At 35.5% G+C, this 22,635-nt stretch overlaps 2 protein-coding genes across 5 annotated transcripts; one reads left to right on the forward strand and one right to left on the reverse strand.

Annotated features, from left to right (window-relative positions):
- Positions 4,857-10,041, forward strand: LOC18779817 (inactive beta-amylase 4, chloroplastic). 3 transcript variants are annotated; one of them, XM_020563079.1, is made up of 11 exons: positions 4,857-5,178; positions 5,556-5,684; positions 5,964-6,213; positions 6,521-6,741; positions 6,814-6,891; positions 6,973-7,132; positions 7,794-8,047; positions 8,184-8,253; positions 8,865-8,933; positions 9,248-9,298; positions 9,723-10,041. In XM_020563079.1, the coding sequence occupies exons 1-11, from the start codon at positions 4,991-4,993 to the stop codon at positions 9,942-9,944; spliced, it is 1,692 nt and encodes a 563-aa protein (XP_020418668.1). In that variant the 5' UTR covers positions 4,857-4,990; the 3' UTR covers positions 9,945-10,041. The 3 variants fall into 3 exon arrangements, with proteins under 3 accessions (XP_020418668.1, XP_020418669.1, XP_007211597.2); XM_020563080.1 differs by lacking the exon at positions 9,723-10,041 and adding an exon at positions 9,622-9,645 and having other exon boundaries at positions 4,859-5,178; XM_007211535.2 differs by lacking the exon at positions 9,723-10,041 and having other exon boundaries at positions 4,860-5,178; positions 9,248-9,540.
- LOC18778394 (probable copper-transporting ATPase HMA5) lies at positions 11,146-18,123 on the reverse strand. Of its 2 annotated transcripts, none has more exons than XM_020562003.1 (9): positions 17,324-17,348; positions 16,626-16,888; positions 15,665-16,410; positions 15,084-15,555; positions 14,825-14,992; positions 13,984-14,238; positions 13,241-13,363; positions 12,523-13,005; positions 11,146-11,834 (listed from the first exon to the last, which is right to left on the reverse strand). In XM_020562003.1, exons 1-9 carry the CDS (start codon positions 17,337-17,339, stop codon positions 11,436-11,438), a joined length of 2,925 nt encoding a protein of 974 aa, XP_020417592.1. In that variant the 5' UTR covers positions 17,340-17,348; the 3' UTR covers positions 11,146-11,435. The 2 variants fall into 2 exon arrangements, with proteins under 2 accessions (XP_020417592.1, XP_007214551.1); XM_007214489.2 differs by lacking the exon at positions 17,324-17,348 and adding an exon at positions 17,439-18,123 and having other exon boundaries at positions 11,212-11,834.

Raw genomic sequence — 22,635 nt, forward strand, 5'->3', positions numbered from 1 at the left:
ACCCTGTTTTACACCATAATCGATCACTTCATAGGAACCCCTAGTAATCAAACTGCTAGGATCCATGATCAGTTGAGTAATCTTAGATGCCCAAAGTTGTCCGATTTCAGATGGTATAAGGATGTTTTCATCTCTAGGGTAATGCTTAGAGACGATAGTAATCAGCCATTCTGGAAAGAGAAATTTGTCAATGGTTTGCCAAACCTGTTTGCCCATAAGATCAGAACTACCCTCAGTAATGAATTAGGACATATTGATTGGGATAGTTTAACTTATGGTAATATTATAAGTACAATTAATCAAGTCGGTATGAAAATGTGTGTTGATTACAAAATCGGAAAGCAAATACAGTCCGATAGGAAATCAGCCAAGTATGAGTTAGGAAACTTCTGTGAACAGTTTGGTCTCAGTAGTTTGCCGCCCTCTAGAAGAAACAAGTCTAAGCCAAGTCACCTTAGGAAACGCCGGTTTTCCTCCAAAAGAAAACATTTTGCAGTTAAAAGTGACAATGAGTTTTATAAGAAAAGAAAAAGTTTTAAAAGAAAAAATTGGTCTAAAGCCCCAAGAAAAGCCCAGAAGAGTCGACCCAAAACTGATAAGTCCAAAGTTAAATGTTTTAAATGTCAAAAATTTGGTCATTACGCCTCTGAGTGTAAAGTCAAAGATGCCATTAAGCAGTTGCAGATCTCAGAAGCTGAAAAAGAGAAGTTGATTCAAGTTTTAGAGTTGCGAGACTCTGAAACTAGTAGCCCTGAAACCTTAGTTGCCAGTTCTGGTTATGATTCTGAACAAGTTTCAGATTCCCAACCTAGTTCCCCTGATATTCAGTTTGGTTGCACAGATAAGTGTTGTAATAGAATCAAGTCTGTTTTTGTTCTTACTAAACAGGAAGAACAAGAAGAGTTGTTAATCGACTTAATAAGCCGAGTAGAAAACCCTGAGTTAAAATCCGATTATTTGAAAAAATTGCGAAAAGTCATCAGTCAAGAAAGCTCTAGTAGTCCTAAACCGCAGCCGGTCAGTTTAGCCACTACTATAGAAAAGTTCGCCCAGAAAAAGAAAGAAGTTACCTTACAAGACCTCCAGTTAGAAGTCAAAATAGTCAAACAAGAATTAGTCGAGTTAAGACAGATTAGTAACCAGTTGCAAGTTGAAAATAATACAATCAGGCAAGACTTAACAAGTCTTCAAAAAGGCAAAATGCCTTTAGAGCCCAGTAGCCAGTCAGACAGCCCTGCTGGTTCTGACGAAGAAACCCCAATTGTCAACCTAATCAAACAAGTCAATTTCCGAAAATGGTATTCGAAAGTTACAATAGTTGTCAAAGATTTTGAATTTACTACAGTTGCCTTATTTGATTCAGGAGCCGACCTTAACTGTATTCAGGAAGGTCTAATTCCTACTAAGTATTACCAGAAGTCTAGAGAAACCCTAAGCACTGCTTCAGGAAAATCTCTCCAGTTGAATTATGAGTTGCCTAAAGCCCATATTTGCCAAAACAAAGTTTGTTTTAAAACTTCGTTTGTCTTAATTAGAAATATTACTGATGAGGTTATCTTAGGATTACCTTTCATAAGCCTACTTTATCCCTTCCAGGTAGAATACGATGGTGTTATCTCTACCCAGTTAGGCGAGAAAGTTAAGTTTAGTTTTCTTTCTAAACCAGAGTTGCATAATCTGAAAGCCTTACAGAAACGGTCTGTCTCTAGGTCCCTTCAGGTTGTCCAGAAAACTAACCAGTTGAAATTTCTTAAAGAAGAAATTAAGTTCAAAAGAGTTGAACAACAGCTTGCCAGTCAGTCCTTACAGTTGCAAATTCAAAAATTTGAACAAAGATTAAAAGAAGAAATTTGTTCTGAGTTGCCCACAGCCTTTTGGTATAGGAAACAGCATGTTGTCCGTCTTCCTTACATCAAAACCTTTAGTGAGAAAAATATCCCCACTAAAGCCAGGCCAATACAAATGAGTCAAGAAATGATGGAGTTCTGTAAAAAAGAAATTGAGGAGTTACTCCAAAAGAAAATAATTCGTAAGAGTAAGTCCCCCTGGTCGTGTCCCGCTTTTTATGTCCAGAAAAATGCTGAACTAGAAAGAGGAGTTCCCAGATTAGTCATCAATTATAAGCCCCTTAATGCGGTCCTAGAATGGATTAGGTATCCTATACCTAATAAAAGAGATCTCATTAATCGATTAGAAAAAGCAGTTGTCTATTCTAAGTTTGATATGAAAAGTGGTTTCTGGCAAATCCAAATAGATGAGTCAGATAGATATAAGACTGCATTCGTCACTCCCTTTGGTCATTACGAATGGAATGTAATGCCCTTTGGATTGAAAAATGCTCCTAGTGAATTCCAGAATATCATGAATGATATATTCAATCCTTACAGTCAGTTTTCGATTGTTTATATTGATGATGTTCTGATCTTTTCTGAGTCAATAGAACAACATTGGAAACATTTGAATAAGTTCCTTCAAGTTGTCAAACAAAATGGTTTAGTTGTTTCTGCCAAAAAGATCAAGTTGTTTCAAACCAATATTCGTTTTCTTGGTTTCAATATTTGTCAGTCGCAAATCTCCCCAATTGATCGAGTCATCCAGTTTGCTGATAAGTTCCCTGATCAAATTCTTGATAAGAGTCAACTTCAGAGGTTTTTAGGATCCCTAAATTATATCTCTGACTTCTATCAGAATCTGAGAAAACAGTGTAAGCCCCTATTTGATAGGTTGCAGAGTAATCCTCCTCCTTGGTCGTCTACTCATACTGAAGTTGTTAAACAGATTAAGTCCCATGTCAAGACACTTCCCTGTCTTGGTATTCCTTCAGTTGATTCATTCAAAATAGTTGAAACTGATGCCTCTGACATAGGTTATGGTGGCATTCTTAAGCAAAAAGTCAGTCCTAGTTCTCCAGAACAAATTGTTCGATTCCATTCTGGAACCTGGACTCAGTCGCAGCATAATTACAGTACTATTAAAAAAGAAATATTAGCTATTGTATTATGCATTAGTAAATTTCAAGATGATTTGCTTAATCAAAAGTTTTTAATCCGAGTTGATTGTAAGTCTGCAAAACATGTTTTAGAAAAAGATGTTCAAAACATTGCATCTAAACAGATTTTTGCACGATGGCAAAGTATTTTAAGTATATTTGATTTTGAAATTGAATATTTGAAAGGCAGTGAGAATTCTGTTCCTGATTTTCTCACTCGAGAATTCTTGCAGGATGCACAATGGCTCCCAAGAAAGACAAACAAAAAGCAGTAGCCAGTCAACCCAAGTTGCCCAAGTCACCCAAGTCAACCCAGTCATCCCAGTCGTTCAGAGTCCTTCCTTCCTCCATGAGTCAACCTAAGCCAGAGTCGCCCAAGCAAATAGTTCCTTATCCGGGTCACCCCCCATTATCAGTTGCCACTCCAATCTCAGTTGCAAATAGATTTTCCTCTTTAGGATCAACAGTTGGCCAAATTCGCCCCAGTTATCAATCCACCTTAATTTCCAGTTATGACCCCTTTGCAGTTGAGATCCCTGCAGGGCCATCAGTTGTCCACAAAAAATTGTCCCCTTGTTTTGGTATATATATATATATATATATATATAAGACCAAGAGAAGTAAAACAGAATTGGAATAAGTCAAAATAGAATTTAACTAGAGCATAAATACATAAAATTCTTATCTCACAAATTGCATGAATGAAAATGTAATTAATTATTTAAAATAATGTTTAGGAACGAAAATAGGATCATAAAATTAACTTCATAATTTTATTGACTTAATAAAACTTTGAAAACATGAAGATAAAACTTACATAAAGCAATGCCACGTAGGACACTCATACTTCTACTGATCATTCGCACTCTTGCTTAAGAACTTTGATAACTGAAGAAAATTACAAAGAAAAAGCCTATGAGGAAAAGTCTGAGGATTACAAATGACTTGGGGCTTCTATTTAAAGACATGGCATCAGGAAGAAGACAAAATAACTTTTGAAATTAACTTGTGCTTTAACTCTGGGCATCTTTGCCTTAACTCTGTGCATTTGCTTTAACTCTGGGCATGTGCTTTAACTCTAAGCATCTTTGCTTTAACTCTGGGCAACTGCTTTAACTCTGGGCAACTGCTTTAACTTTGAGTAACTTTGCTTTATCTCTGGACATCTGCTTTAACTCTGATTATACATATATATATAGACCTTTTCTATTGAGTGAAGCGATAATACACTAAACTAAAACCCACACACAATATGAATGCTAGGACTTGAACCCAAAACCTTACCTGAGAGCATGGAAGGACCCATGATTTTAAAATGGGGTGGGCTAGATTTTAAGTTCGGCTAAACTTTATAGGGAGACTTATGAAATTAATCATAATATTATATAAATTTAATTTAAGGACATATCATTTTTATTTTATTTATTTAAAGAGTCCGACTTTACACCAACAATGTCATCAACAATTGATTATATATGCTTAAAATTAACATTAGTTGACAACTAACAACTCATATTGCAACTTATTTAGTATATGTGTTTTATACTAACAATAACAAAAGAAAAACACAGCCTAGTTTGTACACACTGCAGGTCCATCCCTGCTTAAGAGAGCAATTATTCCAAATTACTAGACTAGTGAGTCCTGCAGATAGGTGATTTCTTCATTGACGTGTATTCTATGAAAAAAAAAAAGAAAATCTAAACAATATTAGCATTAAAAAAAATTGTAAAAATAGTTTTTCTTAAATTTTGACCACCCAGTCTCAACTCAATGCTCATCGCAGCTGAAAAGGGAAAAGATAAATGAAAAATCTAACAAAGTCTATTAAATTTGGGGCCATAAAAGGGGGCCAGAAGGACCCACAAAGACCACTTCCGATCAAAATACCAGAAAAAATAAACAGAGAAAAATTTGATTAAAATTTTCAGTTGCAAATTATTTGGAAGAACAGAATTGTTCAGTCTCAGTCTCAGCACTCTCAGTCAGTCTCTGTGATCGATGGCAATGGCGGACAATGGGCGAGTTGTATGCAAATGCACAGCGAGGAGGAGCTTCTGCTTCAGAGAACTGACTTTCGACGAGAAGCCCAATCTCCGAAACCATCTACGAAACGTTTCGACAGTTCCTCTCTTTAGAAACGGCCTCATTACTCGGTGCCCATCTGTCGCCGGAAATAGCATTCTCAGGTTTGCTCACACAATTATAGTTTATTTTTTTGTTGAATTTATTGATTCGTCAGTGGCATGGTTTGTTTGGTTCACGGGAAAACTCGGGAAAAGAAGGAAGAAAAAAAAGAGAAATTTTTTAGACTTGCGTGGTAAACTGAATACTTGGCTAGGCTCAGTTTGGTTGCTGATTAAATTTAAAATGAAGTAATGTAAAAGGGAAAACTTATATAATTGGTTTCGACAAGAAATTTCTGAGCTGAGCTTGTTTCTTGCTTTTGAAAGTTGAAATTGGATTGATAGAGAATCTAGAGATGTATGTATGTGTATGTACATACCTATGCGTATGTGATATTACAATTGTGCATTAATTAGAGAATCTATGTATTGTATTGTAGCATGGATGCACGAGAGAATTCGAGGTCCACCATATTGCCATCATCAAGACATCAGAGAGTTCCCATATATGTGATGATGCCTGTTGATGCATTCTGCATTGATGGTTCGGGGCGTCCGAAGATTAGGAAGTAAGTTTTATTACTTTCCTTGTAGCTGAATACACTGTCAATACTCAATACGAAAGTTTATGAGAGGAATTGATGAGGGTATGATGCATATACACACTGGAATATATTGTTCTACTCTTTTTAAACAGCTTGCAGCTAACTATTCAAGCTAACTATTTTAGGCTTAAATGTGCCTTTGAAAACATTTTGAAGTTTATTTATTTACTGTTTTTTTCCCTTTCAAGTTTTACCGGTGACACAGAAACGCTTTATATGTCCATCGATTCACTGTTGTTTCAGAATCAAGGCCTTAACTGTAGCTCTAAGAGCACTCAAGTTGGCTGGTGTCCATGGAATTGCAGTTGAAGTTTGGTGGGGAATCGTGGAGCGTTCCTCTCCTCTTGCATATGATTGGTCTCTATATGAAGAGCTTTTCAAACTGGTTTCTAAGTCAGAGTTGAAGTTGCATGTTGCCTTGTCTTTTCACTCAAACATGAACTCTTCTTCTAGCAAAAAAGGTGGTGTAAGTCTTCCGCTTTGGATCATAGAGGTTTGTTTTCTTTGCTATTCGCAAATCCCATTTGACTGTTGGACCTTGGAGTTTTCGTTAAATTGTTGAAGTTATTAGACTGGTAGAATCCACATGTTCCCCTGTATCAGTACCCTTACAAGCATAAGAAACATAACCCATATGGATGGCTATGCATGATATTGACTTTTCTTCAGGATCCTTGCTAATATGCTATGGTCTGTGTTCCCCATTGGCATACATGATTTCAGCTTTGATGTATGCAGTAAGCAAGCAGGTTGGATCCTGAATTTAGATAGAGAAGCTGATGCTCTTTTTTTCCTCCCAGATTGGCGATCACAATAAGCACATATATTATCATGACCAAAATGGATTGTCCAATGATGATTATCTTACACTAGGGGTTGACCACGTGCCTCTGTTCTGCGGCCGGACTGCCGTCCAATGTTATGAAGATTTCATGTTGAGTTTTGTTAAGAAATTTGAATCATTTATTGGAGGTGTGATAGAAGAAATTAGTGTTGGTCTTGGTCCTTCTGGTGAACTTCGGTATGTTACAGTCACACTAGAACCACAAGTATGAATCCAGTGCAATAGTTTCTTATACAACCTTGCTCACAGGTATCCTGCACATCCTTTTGGCGATGGTAGATGGAACTTTCCTGGAATTGGTGAATTCCAGTGCTATGACAAGTACATGTAGGTTAAGACTCTTTCATCTTGTGATGGAAATTTGGTTGATGTTGAATTTTCCCTATTTTCAAACTTGCTTCCTTTTAGGATGGACGACCTAAAGATGGCTGCATGCAAGGAAGGAAAGCCTCAGTGGGGAGATAGGGGACCACAGAATGCTGGCGGTTACAACAGTCTCCCATCTGGAGTTCCTTTCTTTGAAGAGGGAGAGGAAAGCTTTCTTTCTGATTATGGGTGTTTTTTCCTTGTATGAAACTGATGGAAGTTGCCTGCTTTATTATTTTGAAAGCAAATTTATGCATAATCATAGCCTAGTATACATTGCATGACAGAAATGTTAATTTATTTTGGCTGTTCATGCACATTTCATTCCAGAACTTCCGCATGGAATAAAATGCACACATTTCAATGAAAGGAGATATTGGGCTAGTGTTATTTTTAGTAATGCAAGACTTTTTGTAGGTGCATGCAAACACCTTGGGTCTGCAATTTACAGTATCAATCTTTTGTGTAACTTTTTTGTAATCCATTTGTTTCTGGGGGCTATTCTTGTGGACTTTTTGAAACTCAAGTGTTACATTACTCTATTGCAACATAATTTTGGAAGTAGCTAAGTTTTGAAGGATTCAGTATGAATCTTATGACAAGGGAATGAGGTTTTCTCTGAAAAATGCAGTAAATTATGTGCAATTTGATTAAAAATGAAAAAAAAGCATTGATGCTTGTCTTCCAGAAAACGAAAATCATCATAGGATTGTATTGGTAAGTAAATCAAGAACAATTCTAGATGTATAAATGGGAAAGTGTATTATGGTTACTTATCATGTTATACTTGGCATAACATGATTAAACTGATTGAAATATAATGTGGAGCTTAAGAGATCTGACAGTGGCTTAACTCGTTGTAGGAATGGTATAGTGGTAGGCTGCTTCATCATGCAGATGATATTCTTGCAAAGGCAGCTAAAATTCTGAGGAAATATCAAGAAAACAAGAAAACTTCTATTCTATTGGTGGCTAAAATTGGTGGTATATTTTGGTGGTATCAGACAGCAGCACACCCTGCTGAACTTACAGCTGGATACTACAACACTGCTCTTAGGGATGGTTATGAACCTGTTGCTTCAATTTTGTCTCGTCATGGAGCTGCTTTGCATTTTTCGTAAGATTCTAAATTTTAAGGTTCTTACTAGAATTTTGTTCATAGTACCAACGTGATGACTAAAGGGTTTCCTTAGACATGATCTTTTCCAATGTATCTATTCTAGCATGCTCACATACTAAATATCTTATTGCAGCTGCTTAGAAATGATGGACACTGATAACCCAGCATCCTATCTTTGCAGCCCAGAAGGATTACGCCAACAGGTATTTGGCCTGTTGATTAATAATGCATTGCTTCTATGCTTGTTGCCTTATTGGGAATTAGTTTGAAGTCCTTGTTTCAGTTTTGACATTTTCGTTTGTATTTCTCAAGTTTTCAATTTAGCTAGGCCATGCAGCTTTTCTTGGCACGGCAAGTAATGCCAGGTCTAAGCCCAACATGAGCTTGGCATGCGCCCTTGCGATTTTTTTAGTATTAGGGATATTGGGTATTGGTGATTTTTGTAGTTTTCTTTTAGCATAATCTATTATAAGGTAAATCTTAGTATTAATTGGGTTGATTTCTCTGGCGAAATGAAGAATAAAGAAAAAACGTATAACAATTTATCAACGAATAATTATTTTCTGTACTATTGAAATTTGGAATACAATTTACTACAAAATAAGGTTGGAACTGCATCAATACCGTTTTAGCATCACTATAGTTTATGTATATCTTACTTTATGTTGGCATGGCCTGGTCCATTTTACTCCAGTAGGTGGTGGTAGTGGTGGTTTGCTGCCGTCTAGATCATTCAATTGGTTTCTTATATAAAATGTTTACTGGATTTTTATCCAATTCAACTTTGCTCTAACATGATTCTATTTGACCCCAGATATGGACTGCTTCAAAGAAAAGGATAATACATTTGATCGGGAGAAATACCAATGAACGATTTGACAGGGTAGATTCATCCTTTGCTTAAGAGAAAAAAGCAAATTTCAGCTACCTTATATTTCTATTTGACCATCTATTGCACACAGATATGGATTGAACATTATATATTTAATATTGCAATTGGGTTTGCTCTTGTAAGAGAACGAGTATTTGATTGAAAGGAGATGAAATGTCTGACAATCCTAGAATAGCAACAAATAACTAGTAAGAATGACTTCTGATATCATTTAAGTTGGCTAGCTTAAAATGAATTTAGGGTTTATCTCCTTCTTTGGTTGCCCATTTTGCCCCCATATTCACCCATTGGCTTTTCTCTTGCAGGTTGGGTTATGGCAAATACATGCTAACTGTCACCATTCACAGGCCGAAGCTGTAAGATCATTTACTTACTTCAGAATGAATGATAAGATTTTTAGGGCTGAAAACTGGAATAATTTTGTTCCTTTTGTTAGAAAGATGAGCACAAATTGGTGAAGTCCCTCAACCCAATATAACCATTAAATTTCACTGAACAATGAAGAGCAACAGTCTCACTGCCCTATAATATTTTTTGTTCAAGGGCAGATGTAGAAGTTCAGTAACTTCTTGATTAATGAAATAACTTTGTGTTTCTATCCTGTGTGCGCTTTGGCTTTTATACAAATAGAAAAGTAAACATCTAACTGTTCTGTTGGCCTGGGGTTTGACATTGTTAGCATATTTGACAATCAAGACATCCAACAGATAGAGGGCTGCTAGTCAGTTGTGTGAAGATGGTCCTTTGTGCCACGCTTGATGTTTATAGGTTGGCTTGCAGGATTCTCTTGTCAATAAGATGTATGGGAAACACCATGAACATGGGGTGTTCAAAAATTCAATCCGCTCAAACAAACCGATCGAATCCAATTCAGTTTTTATTGGTTTTGATGACTTTAGCAGATTGAATTGGATCTCTAAATTCAAAAACCGACATACGGATTTTGTTGTAAGAAGAATCCAATCCAATATGTTGATTTCATGTTATTATTTTCTTTTATAGCAATTTAAAATTAATAAAGCTTCAGTAATTTAAGCCATTTGAGAGAATTATGTTGAACACATTTCATCAACGTTTAATGTTTGGGAGACTTACTTTGCATTGTATTTTAATGATTCGAATGCGAAACCATTTAACCATTCAATTAAATGGTTATTATATTAGTATTTTTTAAAATTCTATTTCAATAACTCGAATGCGAAATTATTTAACTATTTAATTAAATGATTATTATATTAGTATTTTTTTTAAAAATACCATGTTCGTTGTTTGGATTGTTCAAGTAAAAGTCGTAGTGGCCTCACAATATGTCCTCCAAATAAGGTTAATTGAGGGGTGCGTTCCGCATTCTATATCAATGGCGCACCGTATGGCCAAGTATGAAGCTGTCTACAGCATCTACTTTGAAGATTGGTGGGCCTTGAGTCTTTGATGGTGTGTATGGCCAAGTGACAGCAGCAGCTTGGGAAAGCACAAACATCTGCCCAAACTATAATTTGGGCCTGAACGGAATAAAAACTAGAGTAAGTTATGGATTTTTAATTTCACAGTACGGGATAACGCTAAGTACACCAAATTTGTGCACTAAAATTGAGTCTTCCCACATCATCAATTTCATTTAACAAATTTCCAGCATGTATTCATTAAATAAAATCATTAACTTTAAAAATAATTGAATTAAGAATGAAACCGAAAAGTCAACTAATGAAAAAACCAATTCAAGAGCCCTCTCTTCCATCCTCTACTCTGATTCCTTCTACCCCGGATGAATTTCAAGTACTGGCGAGCACATGTGACACTTTAATTTTCAGTTTGAATGAAAGAAGCTTGTGTTTTTAATTCACCTTCAATTACAAAACAAACTAATATTAGAGTGGAGGGAGGGAGAAAGAAACAATCATGGTTTAGCTTTGATTGTCTTGTACAAGACTGTTCATCGCCATCATCATGGTGAGCAGCCTGTATCTTCAATATTTTTTCTTTAATTTCTTCAATTTATTTCGAACCCTAAAATGGGATTGTTTGTAAGATCTTAATGATGGCGGTGAGACAGATGGTGGTACCATGGTGCAGGAAGAAGGTCTAGGTAGATTGATTGTGTGATTAGGGTTTCTTGTTTTCTTTTTGCTGCAAGGGGTTATTTTTATTAGGGTTAATTAACTCTACTTTTTAAAATAGTCTTTTACCCAAGCAAAATTAACGATTCATAAAAAAAAAATATATAAAATTGATGATGTGGAGTATGCCACATCATTTGGGACTCAATTTTAGTGCACAATTTTGGTGTCCGTAGCATTATTTTTACAGAGAAATAGTTTTCCAGAGCACCAAGAGTCATAAATGATATGCAAAATCTTGGTCGAAGAAACAGGGCTTCTAAAATATTATTCAATCACGATTGCACGTAAACTATTTCCATGTACATATTCGTTGCTGCAATAATGAAGAAGGGACGCAACAACCAGAGGTTGAAATCTAGTCAAATGTCGATTGTCATGCAGACTTGGCGGAGATATGCAAAGGCTTCTTATAAGACTGCAACAGGAGAGAAGAACATACCACACTTAGAGATGAAGCAGCCATACAGGCACCTGCAAGCCATGGTGGTAATCGAATTCCAGTAAAAGGGAACAAGACTCCAGCAGCAATTGGCATGCCAAGGATATTGTAGCCCAAGGCCCAGACATAATTCAAACGAATACGAGACATGGTCTTTCTAGAGAGATGTATGGCTGTAACTACATCTTCCAAATTGCTCTTCATCAGAACTATATCTGCTGCTTCGATAGCTACGTCGGTACCAGCACCAATTGCCATCCCAACATCTGCTGCAACCAAAGCTGGAGAGTCATTGATTCCATCTCCCACCATTGCCACTGTCAGTCCTTTCAACTGCATCCAATTTTCATTTGACAAGTCAGAAAAGGCTATACTTGCTCAGATTGTACTCACATATTAGGTAGGGGAAAAAACGTAATAAAGATTAAAAATTAAAATGTTCCTTAAAGAAATTGGTTTACTCTCGACATATCACTGATAAATTATTTGAAACCAGAATAAAATTGCTTGTGTAGCTGGGTTATAGTAATCCAAGACACAGTGTCTCATTAAAAGGCAAATAAATCCAAGACTCATCAAACCTTTATAAGAAATTCAACTAGTGACTCAAAGCTCTCTGATGTTTCGAAATAAGTCAACTAATGATCAAACCGTGCTCAATGGTTTTGTTCTCAACCATTTTTACAACTCAACTGGATCAAAAAGCCTTCTGTAATTTTCAGCTGGAAAATGAGTTGGAAAAATTGACAGAGGTAGAGGCTGGAGAAGATGGAAAAAGCACACACTGGACAGAATTTGAGGCTTGCTTGCCTCACAAAATGTCACCACCATCCTCCAGATAAAATGTATAGTAAATTCCATATTCTAGAAGCGGAACTAGGATGAACATCTGTAAATGTATCACTCACTCATGCAAAATCTTGTTCTAGTCTAGTATAGTTGCCTACATGTCAGGGAGTAAAAGCGTATTAACAAGGCTTCATACAACTACATATATTTAAACTTCTTGAAATAAGCTTACCTGTAATTCTTTGATTCTATCAGCTTTTCCCAGTGGATCTGTCTCAGCAAACACCTTGTCAATGCCAACCTCCTTTGCAATAGCTGCTGCTGTAGCCCAGTTATCACCAGTAACCATGATGCTTGAAATGCTCATTGAGTGAAGATAAGAGATGACTCGCACAGCCTCTGGCTTCACTGGATCAGTTACAGCAAAAGATCCAGCAACCTTTCCATCAATGGCAACCAGCACACAAGTTCGAGCCAGTTTTTCATTTTCCGAAACATATTCCTCAACCTCGGGACGAACCTGGACATTACAATCCCGCATGAGCCTCTTGTTCCCAACCAAAACCATTTTGTCACCAACTCTTCCACGAACCCCAGCTCCTGTGTGTACCTCAAAGTCCTTAGCCTCCATCACATGCTCAGTTGATCCAAACTTCATGAGCAGCCTCTTAGCATGCTCCACAATGGATTTTGCTATTGGGTGTTCACTATTTGCCTAAATATTTGTCAAAAAGAGGTGTGTTAGCATAATTGTCAAAATAAATTAAGATAGGACAATAATTGCAATGTTTTTCATCATTCATAAATTAAAATGGTGGTAAACAAACAAACCTATCAGCGGTTATTAGGGATTATGTCATGCGTAGCTTAACTCATAAAGCACTCAAAAGTTTCAAATTAAAGTAAAGATAGTAAATTTTCATGTAAAATTTTGAAATATAAGCACCAACCTCTGCAGCAGTCGCCACAGCACAGAACTCCTCCATTGAGTAATTGGAAAAGAGCACAGCACTGACTACTTCTGGTTTCCCAACTGTCAGTGTCCCAGTTTTATCAAAAACAACTGTTTTCACCTGTAGGATCACACACATATGTATTTTTAGAAAAAGAAAAAAGAAAACAAAAAGAGCGCCCAGTTAATTGTCTACCTAAAATGTGTCAAATGATATGAAATCTATGGATGTGCATGACTTAGGTTCTGTTTGCATCCCTCCATACCCAATGACATAAATTGTAATTTTTTTTTTTGGGTTCAGAGCCTACAAGTTCACAAAAGGGAGGCAGAGAATCTTACTGTTCTTAAGTACAAAAGTTGTCATAATTGCAATTTGCAAACATCAACATAAGCTATGTTGGTAAAATATGTGATAATATGAACTTCATGAGACCTGATGACCAATAAAAGGAAAACAACCTCATAAAGGAGGAAACAAGAAAATAACTACACTGGCAACCTCAAGACATATAGTTTGTGATCAGCAATTCACCTTATTGTGAGATAATGTCACAATACTGCAATTTTTCAAGTAAAAATTGTCACACTTGCATTTCCTAATACCAAAACAAGCAGGTTTCCATTCTCCTTTTATTTCTAAATGAAGTAACTAAAGACACTAGCAAAAATAGCATGCAAATTGCACCCAGATTCTAAATAGACAGCTGAAAGTTGTTTCCTAGGCAAAGGTGGCCTTACCTTATGAGCCTTTTCAAGTGAATTTCCACCCTTGATGAGAACACCTTGTGAAGCACCCTTCCCTGTTGCAACCATTACTGCAGTCGGGGTTGCTAATCCCAAAGCACAAGGGCAAGCAACCACTAGCACCGAGATACCAAACTGTAATGCCAGCTCAAATTTATCCATGCCTTTTGGTATCCAATGTTTTGGGTAAAGACCAAATTCTCCAAGGATGAACCATCCCAGCCATGTTAAAAATGCGGCAATGACTACCTGATATAGGAAAGGGCAAAAGAATTAATTCGGAAATCGAAAAATTGTCAGAACACGTGGAGTTATTTGCCTCTGGCTACCATTAGCTAGGTTGTCAAGCAAGAAACTCAACTTTAAACAAAATGTTCCAAAAAGAAAAAAGAACTCAGACGTTATTGGGAGCACAAAAAATAAAAACTGGCCCACAGAAAGCCAAGAAAGCAAAAGACAGATAAGGGAAATAAAAATGAAGAAAGACCTTAAAATAACCAATAGAAAGAAAAAACAAAAGCATTGCCTAAATACATGCTCCTGATATTTTAAATCAAGGACAAGTCTTCATTTTAGAGAGAAGCGTCTCCTGCTAACAATCAGATGCAGCTAAGTGCCTTGAATACTTCAATATCCAATTTCCAGTTTTAATTATTATTATTATTATTATTATTATTATTATTTTGGTAAAAGTATGATAGGAAAAATGCACATAAAACTTCAACTATTGGAATTAAAAATCTTAGAAGCAGGTTAATCTAGCTAAAAAAAGTACTAAGCAGAATTTATTACTAACATTACATGGTAAGTTAGAGGAATACAAAAATCAACTTACTGTTGGAACAAAAAACTTCGAAATCTGGTCAGCTAGTTTCTGAACAGGTGCTCTGGCAAGCTGCGCTGCTTCAACGAGTTGAACTATCTGGGACAGTGCAGTCTCTGCACCAACGTGAGTTGCCTTCACCTGTAAGCATCCATTCTCATTGATGGTGCCACCAATAACCTATTCAAGAAAATGGAAAATTTTGGAATTTAGCATTTTTTTTTTTTAAAATGCTGCAGAAAAAAAGAAGTAAGAAATAAATGTTTACTACCTTGTCACCGAGTCTTTTAGCAATAGGCCGTGCCTCTCCTGTAATCATACTCTCATTCACATAGCTTTGACCACTAACTACAATCCCATCAGCAGGAACTTTTGCCCCTGGAACAATCTTGAGTATATCATTTCTTTGAATAAGTTGAGTGCTAATTTCCATCTCGGAGATAACATTTCCATCATCATCCAATGACAACAGATAAGCTGTATCAGGAGCAAGGTCAGTCAGCTTCGCTAAAGCATCGGATGTCTTCCCTTTAGCTATAACTTCTAAGAACTTCCCCAGGAGTATAAAGGATATCAACATAGAACTAGTTTCAAAGAAATCTTGCCCTTCAAATTTATCCAAAGCCAATGCTTTCATTGCTATATAGACAGAGTAAAAATAAGCAACATTGGTTCCCAGTGCAACAAGAACATCCATATTAGCTGATCTACGTCTTAATGCATGATACGATCCCACATAAAACCTGACAAGGAAATCCAAAATCAATATTTATTCCTCAAAAGCCTGGATGTACAAGTTTTTGCTACACAACTCATCTCAAGAACAAGAATAGAAATACAGTAATTAAATACCTCCGGCCGACAATGAACTGCACTGGTGTGCAAAGAATCCATCTTAAAAGCATCCCTACAGTAAGCGTGTTGTGAACCTTGTATTCTAACCAGTTACCATATGGAGGAAGCATAGGAAGAACCATTGAGAAAAAGAATATAGGAACTGAAAATAGGCAGCTCAGGAAAAACTGGTTCCTGTACATCTGAATCTCATGTTTCTGCTCAGCTTCTCTTCGTCTTGGAGGGACATACAAGCTTGCCTGGTACAATTTGAGGTCACGGCCGGCTTTTTCGACACAGTGTATAAGAGATCTTGGACCTGTGAGGTTTGAATCGTAGGCAATAGTCACCTTTTTTTCTGCGAAATCCACTTCAACATTATTTACACCTTCAACTGATTCAAGGGAGGATTGGACAATACTCATATCCTCCGGAGAATTAACTCCTTCAAGTTTTAGATGAACTTTGTTTACATCATTCCCAGAACTAATGAGATCAGCCCCAAAGCCAGCATCTTCAATTGCTTGAATAATGCAACTGGTGTCAGTGAGGCTTGGATCAAAGTGAACCTTTGCTTCTTCAAGGGCTAGACCAACAACTGCATTTTTCACTCCAGCAATCATTCGAAGGGCAGATTCAACAGACTCCGAGCAGCTGGTGCATGCCATTCCTTTTATCCTAAGCTGGGTGACTGCTACATCTTGTTCTGGAAACTCATCAACTGGGAAACCTGCATCTTCTATGGCTTCCTTAATTTTTTTTGCCTAACACAGAATACATCACATGTTATCCTTTATCATATAAATGTCCATAAAACATACTAATGAAGTAGTTAAAAAAATTTAATGTAGAAACATTTTTGTCAGGATCTCGTGTCTAACAAGTGGATTTGAATTTAAAAAAGAGAAAAAAAAGAAGATAATATTTTGAAGACAGATACAAAAATAATATCTTAGAGAAATCCTTAAACTTCACTCACAGTAATGAGCTCTGGTATATAATTGACTGCAGCTTGGCCTTGAATGGGCGACACTGTTGCATTCTTGACCCCGTCAAGCTTTCCGAGCACAGATTCAATGGTAGTTGCACAAGATGCACACTCGATATCCCCTATTTTGAACTTAACTGTTCTAATCCTTTTATCTTTGTTATTAATATCCAAAGGCTTCAACAGAGGCTCCTTCAGATCATCCATCCCTTTAGCATCCACTCCACCATCCAAATTGTTCGAGTCCATCAAACCTAAATTACAAATGACATTTAGTACTAAATACGTAAATAATTGGGGCCAATTATTCTAGACTTTCCAAAATAACATCGAATTTTTTTGAACTATATTTAAAGACAACAGTAATATATATACATGTTTCTCCACGCATGTATCCATAATGGAAAAAAGATTAAGTCCGCAAAAAAAAAAATGTAAGAAAGATTAAAGATGGCTAAAACAGAAGGAAAAAAAGTCAAAATTTATACATCATATGCACGTGATCAATCAATCAAACACCAAAAAAAATTAATATACAACAAATAAATAAACTGCGTGTAATTGTTAAATTATTACAATTTATCCAATCAACATCAGCAGAAAAATTAAAGAAATTGATACATAAAAAGATTGAAATTAATCAATTAACAAAGAAATTCAAAGCTCCAAGTGATCAAAGTACAATTAACCTAAAAAAAATTTCATCTCTGGCAATCATCAAGAACAATACAAAATTTAAAAGCTCATATCTATATCTATGTGTGTATATATACGCATGAGCGTGCGTGAGTGCGCATAAGGTACCTTTAATTGACGAAGAAGACGACGCGAGTCAGTGAGTGGAGGAAAAAAGGTAAAAGCTGAAAAGGAGGAAAGAGGCGAGAAAGCTGAGAAGAAACTTAGGGTTTTGCAGAGACGAAGGGAGGCGGGGATTGTGAGGTCGGCGAAACCGCAGAGAGTTTGTGCGCCAGAATTTTCTTCTGTGCGTATGGGTGGGGCTTGTCGTTTATAAAGTCACCTGACTTTTTAAAATTTTGAAATTGTAACGTCTTATATATGTTTGATTTGCCACCCTCATATGCATAGGTTTGAACGGTTTTATTTAACTCATACTCTTTGATTAGGCCTAATTACACACCGACCCCCCAAATAAGGCTTAATTATACTAGAAGTATCATGCAGTGTGGAATATTATGAAGGTTTGGACAAAAAGGGAACAAGGTGGGGGGTGAGAAATTTGGTTTTGTTTAATTTTTTTTGTAACTTTTTATTTTTATTGTTGTATATCGATCCTGCCTGTTTGATGTAAACATCATGTTGTCACAATTTGCATTCTTCAATGTAGGTACTTTTCGAACTCCAAATATTCCATTTCACCAATCCCAACGGTTTGAGCCCTATATATAATTTGATTTTTCTAGGAATGAATACCTTAGATTTCTCATAGAGTGTACTTAGATTTAGTGTGGAGATATGAAGTTTGTAAATGATTACTTGTTGAGTTTCCGATTCATGACTTCCTTCATATTTTTAGTAAGTAAACATGAGTAAGAGGAAATTAATGAAGAAGTTGATCCCCCTTATTGTTAGCAGTTTTGACTTTGAATTCCTTCTCCTAATCTAAATAGATTTGGCACGAAGTAAGTAACTCCTAGAATATGCGAATTAGAGTTCTTCCTCTTTTTCCGTGTAGGTCACTCATGCTTAATAGGTCTCACTCCCATATTCTAGATTCATGACATATCATATTTCTAATTAATTAACTTTTTTTCTCTCTAATGTAGGGGTTTTTTTGTTTTTTGTTTTTTATTTTTAAATTAAAGTTTGAATATAATTAGGCCAAATTTTTGGGGTGTCAAACATTCATCATTTATAAAATGCTATGAGCCTATGATATTGAGATGCCATAAGATTAAGTATTCAGATGATGGACTTGCATGAGTTAATATCCAATCCAAGTGTACGCAGCAGAGGACTGGTGCCAATGCCGGTAGTAATGCTAGGGAGAGAGACGTGTAACAACAACCCGTTCCAGAAAGAGACGTGTAACAGTCATCAGATTATGGAAAGAGGCAGATTAGGCCAAGGTATAAGGCAAAATCGAAATAGCGAAATTCTCAATGGGTTCAGAAACCATATACTATCTAATTCATTTATGCACCAGCTTTTGTTCACATCTAATTATATATCAGCAGAGATTTGAATTTGAAACAAATTTCAATCATGATTTTTTATTTATTTAATATAAACAATATTAGTGAAGGGAAAATCGAATACATGATCTCATATATATATATATATATATATATTGGTAAATACAAGGGCGGATTTATGCCTAGGCTGGAGCCCAGCCTAGGGAAAGATTTCTAAATATTAAATATGATTTAAATTTTGTAAGTTTATTCATACTTCAATAAATATTAGCCTACTGCACCAAATAAATATAATAAACTAATAATAGTCCAATCTAAATAAAGTAAATAGTAGCTCAGTTCTCTATTTAAAATAAGTCAAACTCCTGAAGTATATAGGAAATAATAAACATCAATCCAAACCTATATAAATTTGATTAGAAGCAGAACTCAAGCTTAGGCTCTATCAACTTGAGCTATTCTAATGGTATTGATATTGGGCTACACCCATAGAGAGAAAACATCAAAAGATTTCTTCTAGCCACCCAAAACGCCATATTTGAATCTTGAGAACTTAAAGGAAATAGCTCTCCTCCTCCAAAAAATTGCATTAATCTATCTTCAGTGGGTTCTTCAATCTTGGTAAGGTTCCTTTTTTTTTTTTAATTAATTTTTTTAATTTTTTTAAATTTATATATATTCAATTTCCATTTTTAATTTTTGTTGTTAAGTTTTTATGATTTAGGGTTTGGGTGAAATTTTTTGGAGATTATTGATATATGTTTTATTTTTGTAACTTGAATTATTAATTAGCATATACGATTTTTGGTGTCTAGTATTTCTTGTTAGGATATCATGTCACATGATGATAATAGACTGGCAAAAGAGAGGAAAAACTATTTATTCATTCTTCCAAAAAAGTGGTAATGATAACAAGGATATACATTCTGCATATAATGTTGATACTTCAATTCATGAGGAACTTTTTGAACTCGGATCTCAAGTAGTTGAACCTAAAGAGTTTGATATTGCTTCTTTAGAACAGGATCCTGGGAAATGCATTCCAATTTCTGAACACCAATCAATCAACGTGATGAGATTCGAAAGGCAAGCTCTTTAAATTTTTTTGCAATCGAACATATTTTTTTGAAGTTGGACAATGTGTTTGATTTGATATTTATTTATATTTTGTACTTCTTTGTGTTATATTTGCTTATAATGTGGCTTTGTTTGATTTATAAAAATTTATTTACATTTTTGTTTCAAGAGAAAAAAAGGCTTATAATATATCTCCTCTAAAAAAAAAATTTATTTAGCCTACCCCTATAAAAATTCCTAGATCCGCCATTGAGTAAATATTCTTAATCATTTGAACTACAAATGTCATGAATTTCAATCATGATTTTAGGTATACATATATGTGCATTTTTTAATGGTATCCGCATTGTAGTTTTAGTGAAGATTACAAGCATCTTAAAGAAGGATTCTATTTTGCCGCGTTTGTGTTTGAATCATGATTTTAGCTATATCTATATATATAAAGCAAAATGCAGAGAATGGTGGAACATTCAAACATTAAGAATTGAAATTATTAATTAAATGAGGATAAATGGTAAATTCACATTTTTCATATTAAAAAAAATTAAAATGAAAAAAAAATCAGATAATAGATCATATTTTTATGGAACACAATTACCCATTATTTTTTTAATTTTTAAAAAAATGCCTATCGCAGACGCGAAAGCGCATACGAAGAGACTAATATATATATATATATATATATATAATATGTCCATGTTTTTTTTTTTTCCATCACCAATTAGTATGTGCATGCTCTTTTAAATACAGATTTGAAAGCAAAACGTACGCGGTCCATATTGTTTACCCTAAAATTAAAAGGAAAAGAAAAAATGAAGGAAAGAACATGTGGTGCATGGTCCAGGACTTTGTCCTTGGGGGCATGCGTGTACTGTGCAATGAAGTGCAGCAACACTTTTGAGCGCACCATCGGTCGTGGCAGTATAGAAATGTTCGGCCTTAACACTCTTATCTCATCATCTCATGCTCAATAAGATCATCATTCTCTCTTTATTAGTGGATATCCAATCGTTTTGCTGATCATGATGTGCCTGGAATTTGTCAATCTTGGGTAGATTCTGGATTTGTCTGCAGAGAATAATAGGACTTTTTGGAAGAGGACGGGATGGGCATGATAATATTCCCGTAGAGCGATAGATCAGCATCAAAATGAGCCATGCCATGTTTTTTGGAAGAGGAGGACCAAACATATATGCTTTTTACACACTTTCTTGTTATTAGAGCGCCCATCTTCCTGGCCTCGTCCTGTTACTGTACTTCACTTCGGGTCCAAGGTGGGCATGTTGAGAAGGTTGAGAATTGTTTAATTTGTCACCTAGTTTTAATCTACACTTTCGTTCTTACAAACATGGAGCTTTTAATTTGAGGCAGCATAGATGATATAAAACGGTCCTACGGATTTTTGTATTGTGTTTATTGATGAAATTACTTATCACCTCTCTAATATAGACAGGACCTATTAATGTACGTAAGATTCACCAGTATTAGAGATGTGGTCAACAATATGATCAAAAAAATATAGTACAAATAGCAACACTCATAGTGGCAAGGCGACACGGCCTTATTTTAATAATTAATTGTACTTGTTAGATGAATATTGAAATGATTATTGTTTTGTCATATAATAGTTTTGGGTGGGCATATCCCCATCACAGAGCATTCATGTTGGTGTTTTTTTGTGGGCACATAGACTGTGTGTTTCATATGGCAGAACTTATAAGGTTATGTTGACATGTATAAGTCGTACACATGGATGACTCTTAATCGCCCGCAGTACCAATCAACAATGTTAGCTGCATATGTTCAAATTGGCAGTTGGGATCAGCCAGAGACCCGTTCTGGTTGCAAAGTAAGCTTTTGGGATATAAAAAAGAGCCTATTGCTTGGTATAAAAGGCCTCAAACAAGCTTGGGGTTGAGGTTGGTTCTGCATTGTTGACGGATTCATGAATTTTTTAGGGAATGGGCAATTTTAAAAGACGAAAAGCTCAACAACAAAAAAATTTAGAGAACTAAATATCCTTAAAATTTAAACAATACTAACGTCAAGCAAAATGCATATTACTTCATCAATTAAACAATCAAATTATAATTGATCATACCTCGAGTTGTGCACTGCACAACCTCTTCTTCCCTCTCGTGTTTGCTAATGATTATGCAAATACAGAGAAAGCCAAATCAGGAAGAAAAAAATATATGAAAAAAAACATATTATAATAAATAAAAAAAAGAGAAAAAAAAAACAGAAGAAAGAAAAACTAGAAGAGAACAACAAAATAAGCAAAAAAATCCCAAACCTTGCAAAAGGATTGGGTCTGAATCTGATTGCCGCAAAAGAAACTTCAACAAATGGAGCTTATTGTTGTAAATATTATGTAGTGGAGCCCACAACCCACCTCTATTTTCCTATAAATTAGCCCCCTCCCCTACCTGTAAAACACACAGATGAACAATGGGAATATACAGACCTATTCAGTTTCTATTCAATTCTCTCTCAATTTCCTCTCCAATTTCTTCCAGATTTATAACTAGATTTATAACACGTTATCAGCACGAATTCGCTTTAACAATACCAGCTGAATTCTCTGATGAAACCCTGAAATCTGATAGAAATGGATGAGATCAGATTTCCATTCTTGATCTCTCTCAATTCCCTCTCTAAATTCCTCTTGATTTATAACACTTATAGTTTTGAATTGCTCCTCTCCGTTCTTTATTAATAGGGTTTATATATAATATGCTACACTGATTTTGTATTGCGTAAGGCCTTGT

The sequence above is a fragment of the Prunus persica genome, chromosome G4, assembly GCF_000346465.2.
Source record: "Prunus persica cultivar Lovell chromosome G4, Prunus_persica_NCBIv2, whole genome shotgun sequence".
Classification (NCBI taxonomy): domain Eukaryota; kingdom Viridiplantae; phylum Streptophyta; class Magnoliopsida; order Rosales; family Rosaceae; genus Prunus; species Prunus persica.